Genomic DNA, 13,805 nt, shown 5'->3' with positions numbered 1-13,805 from the left:
ATTTTTCACTATTTATCTAAACCATCAATTAAATACATACAAATCACCCCCTATCAATCTCATGCAAGCATGTGGACAAATAAGAACAGATTGTTGACCTCCCTTCTTTCCCGTTAAAAAGACCTCACACAAACTCTTCAATCCCACACCACATTAATTTACACCCCATCCCCACATCTCCTTGCATTCCACCTTTGCTTAAATCTTCATCTTTGCACAATAATCAAATCAAAACTCCCATACACTCCACTATAAATCCCTACTGCCTCTTCTTCCCCCCACTATCTCCTCTCACTCCCCAAAACCCGCCATGACACGATTTCCACCGGCCTTCACCTTCCTCGCCATCACCGTCATAATGCTAGCCACTGTTTCCCTTTCCTCTGCTACCGGCTCCCGATTCCTCGCCGGACTCGCTGTTAAGAGCAGCAGGTGCTCAAGAAATCCGGCAGTCTGCCACACTCCAGGGAGCGGCGGGCCAACTTGCTGCGCCAATCTGTGCACTGATACGAGCCGCGACACGCTCAATTGTGGTCGGTGCGGTAGAATTTGCAAGTATACAGATTCCTGCTGCGAGGGAAAATGCGTCGATGTAACGTTTAATAAGCACAACTGTGGCAGCTGTGGCAAACGGTGCTCACGTGGGGTGAAGTGCTTCTATGGAATGTGTCAATATGCTTGAGTTGTTCGGGTGTTGTAAGTTGTGTGAATACCACAACATTATAATTATGGGATATTTGAGGATATAAATGGAAATCCTTTTATTTATAAAAATAACACTTAATTGTCATTATTATTCAAATAAACTTACAATTAAGCTGTGCGAGTATAAAAAGATTTCATGCATGTGCATGGATTTCTGCAGTCCTTAAATCGTGTGCACAGTAACTAATATTTATCATAAGAAAAGGTCAACACCTAATGAATAGAATCCCTTCTAAAGCAGGATCCGAGGAGAACTAATGTACACAGTTCATCTCCTTAATTATATTTATAAACATAATATTTTTAGTTCTGGTTTGAGCTTATAAGATTATAACTTCATGACTGGTCATTATATTAAAAGAATAAGCAGATCAATTACATCATAATTAGTAAGAGAATGGTGTATATGTAAGAGGAATGTTGTAGTGTATTATAGTGGAAATTAAGCACTTAAGAATTATTAGTCCCATTTAAGAAGAATTAGTTCTATGGAGGTCATTAATAATCAGTCAACTTTTATTACAATATTTAAAAAAGATTTGGTAGTTTGTTTTATAAATCTTTGCAAGCCACAGAAGAGACAAACAATATTGCAGAAGATTCTTCTTTTAAGCAAGTTTTCATGCAATTATTATTTGACAAATTTTACGTTGACTGTCAATTATCTAGTGCAACCCTCCACTTTTCTTATCCAGGGCTTGAGACCTAGCAATGACAGTGTTAAAATCATCGAGTCAAGCTTTCCAACTAAATACATTATATGCAAGCATCAACTTCTTATAGCAAACCTGAGCAATCCAGCTGAGTAAATGAAGATCATCGTATGAAGTTATTTTTGTCGTAGTTAAAGACCAATAAAAACAATCAAAATAAAATAAAAATGCTAGTTTTATTAACTATGTTAATAGTTGTGATACTAAAAAGCTGCTTTATAAAACATTAAAAATTTTTTTGCAGATAAAGCCTAGGTGGACCGTAATCATTTAAACAAAGAATTGCCTTCAAACTCTTGACAAAAAAAATGAGAGATAATTACAACCTCCTCATCATTACACTAAGCCATTTCCTTATAAAATTGTAGGTGTGAATAAGCTTCTTCAAGAAAGAAGAGGAAACTTTTTAAGGAACTTATATATGGCCATAGTATTCTTGTGATCATTTATAAATTTAGTGTATCTAAGGAAATGTCAAACACACTTTATTTGTGGTACATGTTTTGAATAGCAAGAGAAGGGGAGCAATTATTAGGTGCGGAGTGCGGATGGGAGAACCGTCAGCATAAGCACTGGGTACCTAGCGGTACCCAGCGGTACCGAGTGTGGGTACCGAGCTGGGTACCCACCAATGAGGTGACGTGGCGTATTATTATTGGTCTCTGGATGCACTCCGCACTCCGCACCTAATAATTTCTCAAAGAAGGAAGGCTATGGACACATTTGTGGTTCGATGTAGCATATTGTTCATAAGAAACAATCTCAATTTTATTTGGAACCTCATTGTCAAAAAGAAATCTAAATATGTGCATAAAAATGTATTGATAGGATCCTTAGAGAGAAGTGGATTTAAACAAATAGATAGGATTACTAGGAACAGTGGAATTGAGTAGATGTAATCTCTTACTAAAGGGTAAAAAACTTTTTATTTTAACCATCAAGCAAAGACCAAATTTTATCAAATATGCATTGTGATGGGGTTCCACCAAGAATGTAGCTCATGAGGGTTTTCTTTTTTTTTCCTTGTAAGGGCTCCAAAAATGTTTTAGGGATTGGAAGCTTTGGAATTAGGTGACATTCAAGTTCCATGCAATGAGAAGGTGATATACATGGATTTTGGAATTGTGGCCGAATTTTGACAAGTGTAAAAGGTTTTTAGGGATTCGATTGGTGGAACTTTAGAAAATTAAAGCACTAATTTTCGGTGATCAAATCCATTGGAAATATAATAATTAAAATTTTATCGGTAAATATGTTTATCAGTGGATTTCCAAGGACCTTCATCCATCACTAATAAGCGCGTAGGAAATCTATTTTTGACAAAAAAAAATAGTCTGACAAAACTCAGACATATTTTGTTTGATAACATGCGGAATATTTTTTGCTAGAATCTAAAAAATAGTTGTAAAATTTCTGATATAATCTAAAAAGGAGAGCATTGACTGGAAGTCGTCAAATCAATTCTAAACTAAATGCAATGAACAAACTTATATTTAATTGATAAGAAAGAAAGAAATGAGGATTTACCCTATAGATTCTAAAAAAAAAAAATCAAGAAAAATGGAGTTTGGATGGAAAAATGGGAGAGGGAGTCACCAGTGAGATCGAGAATGCAATAGAATGTGAAAGAGAGGGCAACGGTGGTGCAATGCTACAAGCATAAATGTAGGGCCTTTACAAGAGAATTTTATTTGGTCCGGTTCACCTAATGCAAGAAACATCCGGTTGTAGGCAAAAACGCGCATATACCGTCAAAAAACTCGGTACACCTCCGTATAGGCGTGTTTTTGCCTACAACCGGATGTTCCTCTGCATCCGGTTGGAGGACGTAATAATTGTGCCTTTACAAGAAGGCATTTCAGATGAAAAAATCCTCCGATTCTCTTAAATATCATAATTGAAAGGGAAAATCCAATGGTTTTAAGTTAACATAGAAATATCTTCCACATATATAATTCAAATATATATATATAGAAGTGTATATCTAAATGTTTGTTTTCTTTAAATACTTGTGTTGAAATAAAAAACATAGAAATAATATTGAATGTAATGAGTCAAATAATGACAATGAATAGAATGACACGACTAATGACACTGAATTAAATGATATGAGCAATAACATTGAATGGAATGAGATGAGTAATAATATTTAATAGTGATGTGAATAAATATTGAATTGAATGGGTTTAGCTAGGCATATCTTCATTTGATAAGTTAATGTTTTTATGAACCTCAAATTTAACTAGAGCTCTTCACAAGAATAATTGTATCCAAGACTTGCCAATTCAATTGTGTAAAATTTATTACAAACATGGAGTCTTAGTTGTAGGGCTTGAATTTATTTGTTAGATACTTAAGAATTGTTACGACCACTACTAATAAATGAGGCTGTCGCAGCGCTTTTTTTAACCTACAGCAGCGGTTTTAACACCTGCTAAATTTTTTGTAGCGGTTTAAAATCCGCTGCACGACGCTTGATTTATGCAATCAATAGAACCATCATGATGCCAAAATTCAAAACAACTTGAAGTTAGATAGTTATGATGAGTTGTTGACAAAATAAGTACAAGAAGCAATCATAATAAATAATCATTTTGAGAAAAAAATATTAAACTTTGATACTATTTTAGGTTCATCATACTTACCTTCTCTTTTAAAGAAAAATCATACTTTAATTTAAGACATAGGTTGATTCTATTAAGTATAGAATCTTCATTTACTTAGAGACCATAACTTTCTTGTATGCAGTAGTCTCATAACTTTCAACTTAACCTTAAGCATAGACCACTTTGGACTCTTAAATTAGTATATGTCCTATATAACATTTATTTAGAAAATAAATTTATAAATTGATTATCTCTCTAGGATTTTGTTTAATTTGGATGTATTTGAATTTGCTAACCTTGGTTTGAACCTTGAAAAAAAATATATCAACATTATCTTCTTTATTTCTTCATATTCCTTATTAACATGATTTAAGACAAGTTAGGACTAAGAGAAGATAATGAAGTTTTTTACTCAAACTCCCAAAGCAAAACATAGTATAGTGAGTAGAGTTTCATAATATACTCGATAGTTCGTAACTTCAAAGACTGTTTTGATTGAGAAAGCCAAACATTATTACTATTTTATTACTAATATTCAAAATAAAAATTTCCGGTGTCTAGAGTCACCATCATTAAAGAGTGTGAAATATAAATCATCATTCAGTTTTTTTTCTTTTTGAATCAAGAAATTTGAAATCGATTAATTCATGCAGCACTAACCTTAGCATTGTAGAAATTTGGAAACCATCAAGTTTAACCACTAGCTTTAAAAATCACCTTAAATAATCAATTTTTGATAGAACTTCTTTTAATGGATGACAATTTATGACTTGAATTAAACACACTTAAAAATAGGGCAGAAGACATCAGGTAGTTTGACTAACATCTATGAGAACTTCTTCATAATTGAGCATCTCAGTTTGGTATCTTAAAGTATTTTACTCAAATAATAAATCATTCATTGCTTTCTTACATGATCTTTTATCAAAATATAATTGATTGATTCTTCCAAAATTATGGACTTTGGATCAATGGTGGTGAAGAGAGGTGTGTTTAGAGTTGAGTAAATACTTGATCACATTTAGTTTTCCACTAAAAATATTTTGCATTCTTAAGAATTTTGAAGAAAGATAAACATTTTTCCCATCAATTTGAAAAAAAATGGCTAAGGTTTGCAACCCACACTATTATTCATAGAAGTTCCTTTGTTTTGTTTGAAGCCAACATCTCCATGTTTAGTTTGACTTACATTTTTGTTTATTTATATTCCCTTTAGTGTAAGAATTTTGTTATATATTCCTCACAAGAAATAGGCTAGGCCAAAGTTATAGTGGCTTGATGATTTCCTTCACTTATAACCTTTTCGGCTTGTTGATGTTGAGTCTATAATATTCAATATTTGTATCTATTCTCTGTATGACTAAAATAAAACAAACAAAAATTTGTATAAAATGACACACTAATTAATTCAAAAGGTATGACGTGATGGCACCATTGATCAACTCAGCGGTCATGGAGTAATTATTATGTCCGGACACCGAATGCGTCAGAGACCAATAGCCACGCGCCACGTCCTCTGGAGCTTAGTACCGAGCACTCAGTATTTGCTCGGTATACGTCCGGATTTCCCGTTTTTTGTCCGGACGTAATAATTTTCGCGGTCTTGAGGCCAATATCTCTCAAGATGTCAAAGTTATAATACTTGCTTTTGCACATTTCTAATTATCACCTTCAAGCATGGGCGAAATTATCTTATGACCAAAAGGGATAAGATTTTTTGATGAATTGAAACATGATTTGAATTGACTTACTATAGAAAATCTAATTTTTAATAATTGAAACAGGATTTCAATTTATTTAATCTTATTTTTCAAACAACTACCATTTGGGCTACATATAATTCCTAAAATAATTTTATCATAAAAATCCCTTAGAGTGCATCCATAAGCTATTTATCTTTAAATTTTTTCTTAGACAATCTAATATCTCATATGATAATGAGAAGCAAACCGACTTCATCATTAAGGCAAACAATACTCTGCTCCATCACTCTGAGTCCTCTGCTGAGGTTGCTGAGCAAGCTGAATACTCAGAAACACTTTTCAGCTTTATGTAACCACCTTTGGGTAGTTTAGTAATTCCAGAACTAAGTAGCCTTAGATAAATAGACATGCCTTGTACTTACTGTTCACGCATATGAAACGAATGTTTCTCTTTACTTGTTATGTTATATTTTCTCTTCTCTACTTAAGCATCCGTTGTTACAACAATAGTTCATCGGAAGGATGACTGTCTTTATGGTATCAGAGATCTAGCCTAACCGCCGTTCCATCCATTTCGCATCAAATGGGAGATTCGTCTGTCTCCCCTTCAACACCTCCGCAAACCACTTCAACGATTTCAATGTCTTCTTCTCCAACTAAAATTCAAATCTCATCTACACTTAAATTTTTGATATCGAATATAAAAAATGTAGTTCATATCCAGCTTCTTGTAGGCAACTATTCTACCTGGAGATCTCAAATATTCAAACTCTTTGCAGCAAATGGTTTCTCCAGCCATCTCGATGAAAGAAGCTCCTGTCCACCTAAACACATTCTTGCTACTGACAATCAGCTCACTCTAAACCCCTTGTTTTCTTCCTGGCATCTTGTAGATCAAAACCTTTCGGTAGCCTTATTTTCTACCATTTCTCCCTCTATACTACCACACATTCTTAATCTTGAAACATGTTCTCTGATTTGGTCTACCCTAGAACATCGTTTCTTCTCCACAAATCGTTCTAGGGTCATCCAATTAAAAAATGAGCTACATTCTATTTCAATGCACAATCAATCCATGCAAGAGTATCTCTCTCATATAAAACGGCTGGTTGACAATTATATCGCTGCAGCTGGTGGAAACATAGACACGGAAGATGTTATCCTCTACATACTAAATGGCTTGCCGGCTTCTTATCAATCCTTTAAAACATCAATTCGAACAAAACTTACTCTAATTAGTCTCGATGATCTTTACTCGCTCTTATGTAGCGAAGAAGTCAATCAAGCCACCGATGCCATTAAAGAGCTTGTGGTTACAGATTCTGCCCAGCAAGCTGACTCTCAGTTTGCTCTCACCACCAATCGTGGCCGCGGCCGAGGTCGGTCGCCATTTTATATGGTCATGGACGTACCTCACCAACTGTGAATACTTCCAGTTCTCATCCATCCAAGTTCGCCAGAGATTGTCAAATTTGTGGGAAGCGAGGTCATTCAGCTCTTCATTGATGGCATCAAACCAACTTACAATATTCCTCTACCTCTTCTAATGCCAATACTGCATTCTAGCTGATACAAATACATCACCTTGGTATTTGGACACTGGAGCTACGACTCATCTTACACCAGACGCTCACTCCCTTCAGCAATCGTCGCTCTACACTGGTAACGATCAAGTACTCGTTGGCAATGGCAACTCTCTTCACATACTTCAGACCAGTAAAGGTTTACTTCCTACACCGCTTCGTAAGCTTTCTCTTACTCCTCTTCTCCATGTACCAAATCTTACTCATAAACTCATTTCCATCTCTCAATTAACAAAAGACAATGACTGTTCTGTTTCATTTAACAAATCTGGTTTTTGTGTCAAGGACTTGAAGACCAACCACATCATTCTCCACGGCCCATGCCATAATGGCCTCTATCCCCTTTGTTCTCCTTCCATGATCGTTCCCGTCACTGCCGCTACTACAACCATCTCCACCTCTTCTTCACACTTGTGGCACCAACGGCTGGGTCATCCAAATTCAGCCACCTTAGCAGCTATTTCTAAATATATTTCTTCTGCAAAGTTTTCTTCTAAGTCTACTTTTTGTAATGCTTGTGCTCTTGCTAAGAGCCACAAGCTTCCTTTTAGCACCTCTACTCATGTATCCAACTTTCCACTAGAATTAATACATGTCGATGTTTGGGGTCCTTCTCCAATTATTTCTCGTTTTGGTGTTCGATATTACTTGCTTTTAATTGATGACTTTTCGCGCTATACATGCGCAAACCGTGGATCAACTGTGTTCAAGATACATTGAAATAGACCATCACTTCATTCGAGACTGTGTTCAAGATCGCAAAATTACAGTTCATCATGTCTCCACCGTGGATTAGCTGGCTGATGTGTTCACGAAGTCCTTACACACTCAACGCTTAAATCTCTTACGTTCCAAACTGATGGTTCTCCCCCCAATCAATTTGAGGGGGGCTGATAATGAGAAGCAAACCGACTTCATCATTAAGGCAAACAATACTCTGTTCCATCACTCTGAGTCCTCTGCTGAGGCTGCTGAGCAAGCCGAATACTCAGAAACACTTTTCAGCTTTATGTAACCACCTTTGGGTAGTTTTGTAATTCCATAACTAAGTATCCTTAGATAAATAGACATGCCTTATACTTACTGTTCACGCATATGAAACGAATGTTTCTCTTTACTTGTTCTGTTATAGTTTCTCTTCTCTGCTTATGCATCCGCAGTTACAACAATAGTTCATCGGAAGGATGACTGTCTTTATCATATACTAGCAATGGAACCATAATTATTTCTTTTCTAATATAATAGAGAATGAAACAGGATCATTATAATACTAATCAATGCTTACATATTAATTAGTTGTATACAACATTATCAAAAAATATAAAATAGAATACAAAGCTAATAAATTTTTTATTTAATAATTATGATGCAATATAAGAATTTATTTTAAATTTTGACTTATACATATTTTTATTTTCTTATGTGTTTGCCCCCGACTCTTAATAGGACACTGTGGAGAAAAATGATTCATATAGCTGACCACGCTAGTGGCATAAAGGCTTGATCATTATAATATTAATAAATGTTTATGCATTAATTAGTTGTATACAACATTATCATAAAATATAAAATAGAATGCAAAGCTTGTAATTTTTTCATTTAATAATTATAATGCAATATAAGAATTTGTTTTAAATTTTATCTTATATACTGTTTTATTTTCTTATGTGTTTTCCCTCCACTCTTAATACCACACAATGGAGAAAAAGAATTCATAGCCGACTCCATGTAGTGGCATAAAGGCTTGATGTAGTAGCCGACCCCATTTAAAAATGAGACATGCCAAGTTAGATGACTCTTATAAAACATGTTATTAAAATTTTTTAAATTTTAAAAGGTTTAAATAAAATAAAATGTATTACTTTAAAAATTTGATTGGAATTAAATTTTTTTAAGAAAATGGCCGGTTCCTAAGAGAATAACTACAATTAAGTAATACAAATAAATTTATAATAAGAAAATTATAATTTTCATAGATGAGTCAAACATTTCTCTTGATGACAAATCTTTAAAAAATTTAAGATTTTATGCAACCTTAAACTCTAATAAATATGCAACTCATTAATATCTAAAAATTTGATAATTTTAGTATTCATTTTTAGGGTTTAGGGTATCTCACTTTTTATCTAAGCCACTAAATGCATACAATTCATCCCCACCAATCTCGTGCAAGCACGTGGACAAATAAGAGCAACTGTTGGCCTCCCTTCTTTCCCATAAAAAAGACCTCACACAAACCCTTCAATCCCAAGCACCTCATTAATTTACATCCCATCACCATATCTCCATGCATTCCACCTTTCCTTAAATCTTCATCTTTGCATCAATAATCAAGTCCCAATTCCCTATACTCCACTTCCATTTATCAGCTATGAATCCCTACTCCCCCCCCCCCCCCTCCCCCCCACATCTCATCTCACTCTTCCAAAACCTGTCATGACATGATTTCCACCGGGCTTCACCTTCCTCATCATCATCGCCATAATGTTGGCCTCCATTGTCCTTTCCTCTGCTACCGGTCCCGATTTCTCACCAGACTTGCGAGTAAGAGTAGCGGCTGCTCAAGAAATATGGCGATCTGTTACACTCCAGGGAACGGCTAGCCGACCTGCTGAGCCAATCAGTGCACTGATACGAGCCGCGACGAGCTCAATTGTGATCGGTGAGGAAGAATATGCAAATTTATAGATTCCTGCTTTGACGGAAAATGCGTCGATGTAACACTTGATAAGCACAATTTTAGCAGCTGTGGTAAACGGTGCTTGAGTGGGGTGAAGTGCTTCTCTGGAATGTGCCAATATGCTTGAGTTGCGGGGGTGTTATAAATTGTGTGAATACCAACACAACATTATAATTATGGGATATTTGAGGATATAAATGGAGATCCTTTTATTTATAAAATTAACAATTGGGGGTATTTTTGAAATATTAAATTAAATTAATGTATTGAGAGTGTTGTGGTCAAATTGTTGAGGAAAGCATGATCGAAAAATATGGGTTAAATTTTGGTTGGAAATTGTAATGTTTAAATGAGGATTTGAAATGGGAAAATGGTAATGTTTGTTTTATAATTAATAAAAATTTGTCTTATAGGAGAAAATATTTAACAAATTACGTAGGATATTTTTGGATTAATTCTGTATAGTTGAGGGATTAAATTTGAAGAAATATAATGCTCTATGACTAAATTAGCCACATGTAAATAGTCATAAGACTATTTTGACCTTTAATAAATAAAAATAGTGATAATTAACAAAAAAAACTACAAATAAAAATTAACGAAGAAAACATATTTATAAACTCATTTGATGTTAATGAAAATTATGATGGTGATGATGATGAATCAATGAATGCAATGATAATTCTTAAGGGGTTGTTTTGTTTGTTTAAAAGGAAATCTTGATTAAAATGAATAACAATATTATTAAAATATTTTAAATGTGTTTGATGAATGTAAAAATAAATGTAGGTGATTTTTTTTAGCTTGAAATAAAATGAATACATCATAGTGTCGAACAATGGTGGGGGTCACTATCTAGCAATGGAGGTGGCAGTGGCGACTAGTAGTGAGCGGTGATGGCTGGATGGTGAGGAGCAACAATGGAAGGTGGCAAAGGCAACAAGTGGTAACAATGAAGGCTAGCAATGAGCGATGATGGTGCAATGATGTACGACTAACAACAGGCAAGGACGGCCGACGACAATAATGACAAAAATTTATAATGTATTTGAAAATAGACTAAATATAATAATTTTTAAATGTACCAAAATTAAATTTGAGGATGAATTTTGAAAATTATATTATATTTTTTATTTGAAATGAAACAATAATATTTTAAACTTTTGTTAGAATATTTTATACTTTTTTCACTTTAGTGTCTCTTATGTATTATTAAAAATAATAATATAATAGCCACACAAAAAATAAAAGTTATAATTACCAACATTTTTAAAACGGGACCGGATCGGTCAGTTCGACCGGTTTAATCGTGAATCATTCCGGCGGGCAGTCTTGTTAGCCGAAAGAACCGGGTGAAAGTTAAACCGGTGAAAAATCGATCAAGAACCAGGTTGAACCGGTGAACCGCCGAACCAGGCGAGTTTTGAAGAACCGAACGGTTCTAAGTATAATGAATCTCAGCCATCAATCCAAATATGATCAAACACGTGTAATCAAGCCTGGAAAGTATATGTCAAGCCTCTGCCCTAAATACGCGATTCATATATTCGATTGTTCCCCTATTCGCTCGATGACTGAAGTAGAAGCAGAAATGACATAAGAAATCCTCCGAGGCTCCGAGCATCCTAGCTTTCGGCACACTCCTCCGGCCATCCCATCCACCGGCGAACTACTTCGACCATCCCAGTCGCCAAATTTCATAACCTTAAAGAGTGTACGTGAGCATAAACATGATCTCCAAACATTAATTACAAACAAGTTCTATGCATATTCAAAGATATCCAAAACTTGTATGGGGAAAGAAGCAGCTGTAATAATCTTAGATATAAAGTTTTGGAATGATTGTTTAACAATTTCGAAGATAGTAGGTCCTTTGATCAGGTTATTGCGCATTGTTGACTAAGATTGGAAACCATCACTTGGATATTTATATGACGAAATATATAAGGCACGGAAGGCAATCAAAGCTATATTCAGAAATATTAAAAGATTATATAAGTCATTCACCAGTATAATTAAAAGAAGATGAGACACTCAATTGAGACAGAGCATCCATGTAGTAGCATACTTTATGAATCCTCAATTTCAGTACGACAAGGAGAATTATTATCACAAGCTAGAATAATGCAAGGCCTTGTTAAACTACTTGGAAATAAAGATATTTGTAATAAGCCCACACTTACAATGAATGAGGTTAAATTATTCTGAAATAGCATAGAAAGTTTTCGAAAATCAAATGCTCTAATGATGAAAAAGGAAATGCAGCCTAGTAGTTATCTTTTAAATGTCCATGCATAAACATTTTTTTGACTTATATGCTTATTTACTAAGCTCTATAATATCTCATTTTGCAGATGATTAATGGAAGATGTTTGGATCAAGTTCTCCTAATTTGTAGAAAGTAGCTATAAGAATTCTAAGCCAAACATTATCATCATCATCTGATTGCGAAAGAAATTAGAGTGATTTTGAACAAATTCACTCAAAGAGACGCGATCATTTGGAGCATCAATGATTGAACGACCTGTATGTTCGGTATAATCTAAATTTAAAAAATAGTTATAATTTTATAACATAATATGCGTGTCAATATTGTCATTAAACTGTATGTATGTAGAATTGTCACTAAAATTATTGTTTCATTATTTAGATTTCAACTAAAAAAGAAGCTATGATCCTCTTGACTATACTTGTGTTGAAATTGTAGATTTTTTGGTGCTTGATGGGGAATCACTAGCAGATCTTGCCTTAGAGGAGTTGGAAACTGAGATATACGAAGAGGTTGCAATACTTATTGTTGAAGAAGCAAGCATTGCATTTACTTAGCCTACACCTGATAAGTTAGTGAAATATGAACATATCATTTAAATAAAATAAAAAATACAATCTAATTTAATATTTTTTATTTGTTTATGAATGTGAACTAGATAATGAAGGAGATGAATATGACATAATTAACTTCAATGATTTAGGTGCATTTGTAGCTGCAGATTTTGATGAAGTGTGACATGAAAACTTAATTTATAAGGATATATTTCACGATGAAAATTAGGAGGTATCTGATTTTTTTTTGTGTGGAATTTTTAAAACTATTGAACTAAGAAAGAGAAACATTAGTAACTCCATATATGTATTATGAATGTGCTTTTCTTTTTCTTATCAGTTATTGTATTGTAAAGTGTCACAATCTTATTATAAAATTTTGCTTATTTATTTTATATTATGCGCACAATTATGATGAGTATATTATATTTATTTTGTTTTCAAAGCTTCACTAAATGGAGATAGAAACTATAAGATCTAAAAAATTTTTTTTATTCATTTTAATTTTTTAACGGTTTCACATTTTAGAGAAAGAGAACTGAAGATATATTGTATTCCTCAATACCCAACACACAATAGAGCTCAACAAAAGATATGCATTTCTAAAAAAATTTCTCATTTGTTGAGTACTTTAGTTGTTTACTTATCTATGAACTTATATTTTATGGACTTACTTAATGTCATATTTATATTGTGTTATTTTTTTATGCTTTATAAACTGAATTGATGCAATATTTATATTCTTTGATTAATTTGATATAATAATGAAATGTAGAATGAAGTTATTGTAGGAAAATTTATCATTCATTTTATAATTTTTAATAATTTTATTATTTATTATGCATCCGATTTGACCCCAGTTAGATTATCAAAACATTGATAATTACTGAAACAAAGCTAGAAGTCTCACAAATGGGATCAAATTTAAAATCAAATATGAGTTTTAAAATATAAATAAATAAATAAATCTCCGTTGAAATAGAAATTAGAAT

The 13,805-nt window shown here is 33.6% G+C and overlaps 1 protein-coding gene across 1 annotated transcript; it reads left to right on the top strand.

Annotated features, from left to right (window-relative positions):
* Nucleotides 1-310: 310 nt before the first annotated feature.
* LOC110098644 (stigma-specific STIG1-like protein 1) lies at nucleotides 311-682 on the top strand. The gene has a single exon (XM_020825537.1). The coding sequence runs from the start codon at nucleotides 311-313 to the stop codon at nucleotides 680-682; it is 372 nt and encodes a 123-aa protein (XP_020681196.1).
* The last annotated feature ends 13,123 nt before the right edge of the window (nucleotides 683-13,805 follow it).

This window comes from Dendrobium catenatum, unplaced genomic scaffold, assembly GCF_001605985.2.
Source record: "Dendrobium catenatum unplaced genomic scaffold, ASM160598v2 fragScaff_scaffold_1089, whole genome shotgun sequence".
NCBI classification, from domain to species: Eukaryota; Viridiplantae; Streptophyta; class Magnoliopsida; order Asparagales; family Orchidaceae; genus Dendrobium; species Dendrobium catenatum.
Note: the sequence above shows the minus strand (reverse complement) of the source record. Positions and strands in the feature narration are given on the sequence as shown.

Excerpts from the sequence above, each read along its gene's own strand:
- LOC110098644 (XM_020825537.1), top strand. The coding sequence starts at position 311 with ATGACACGATTTCCACCGGCCTTCACCTTCCTCGCCATCACCGTCATA.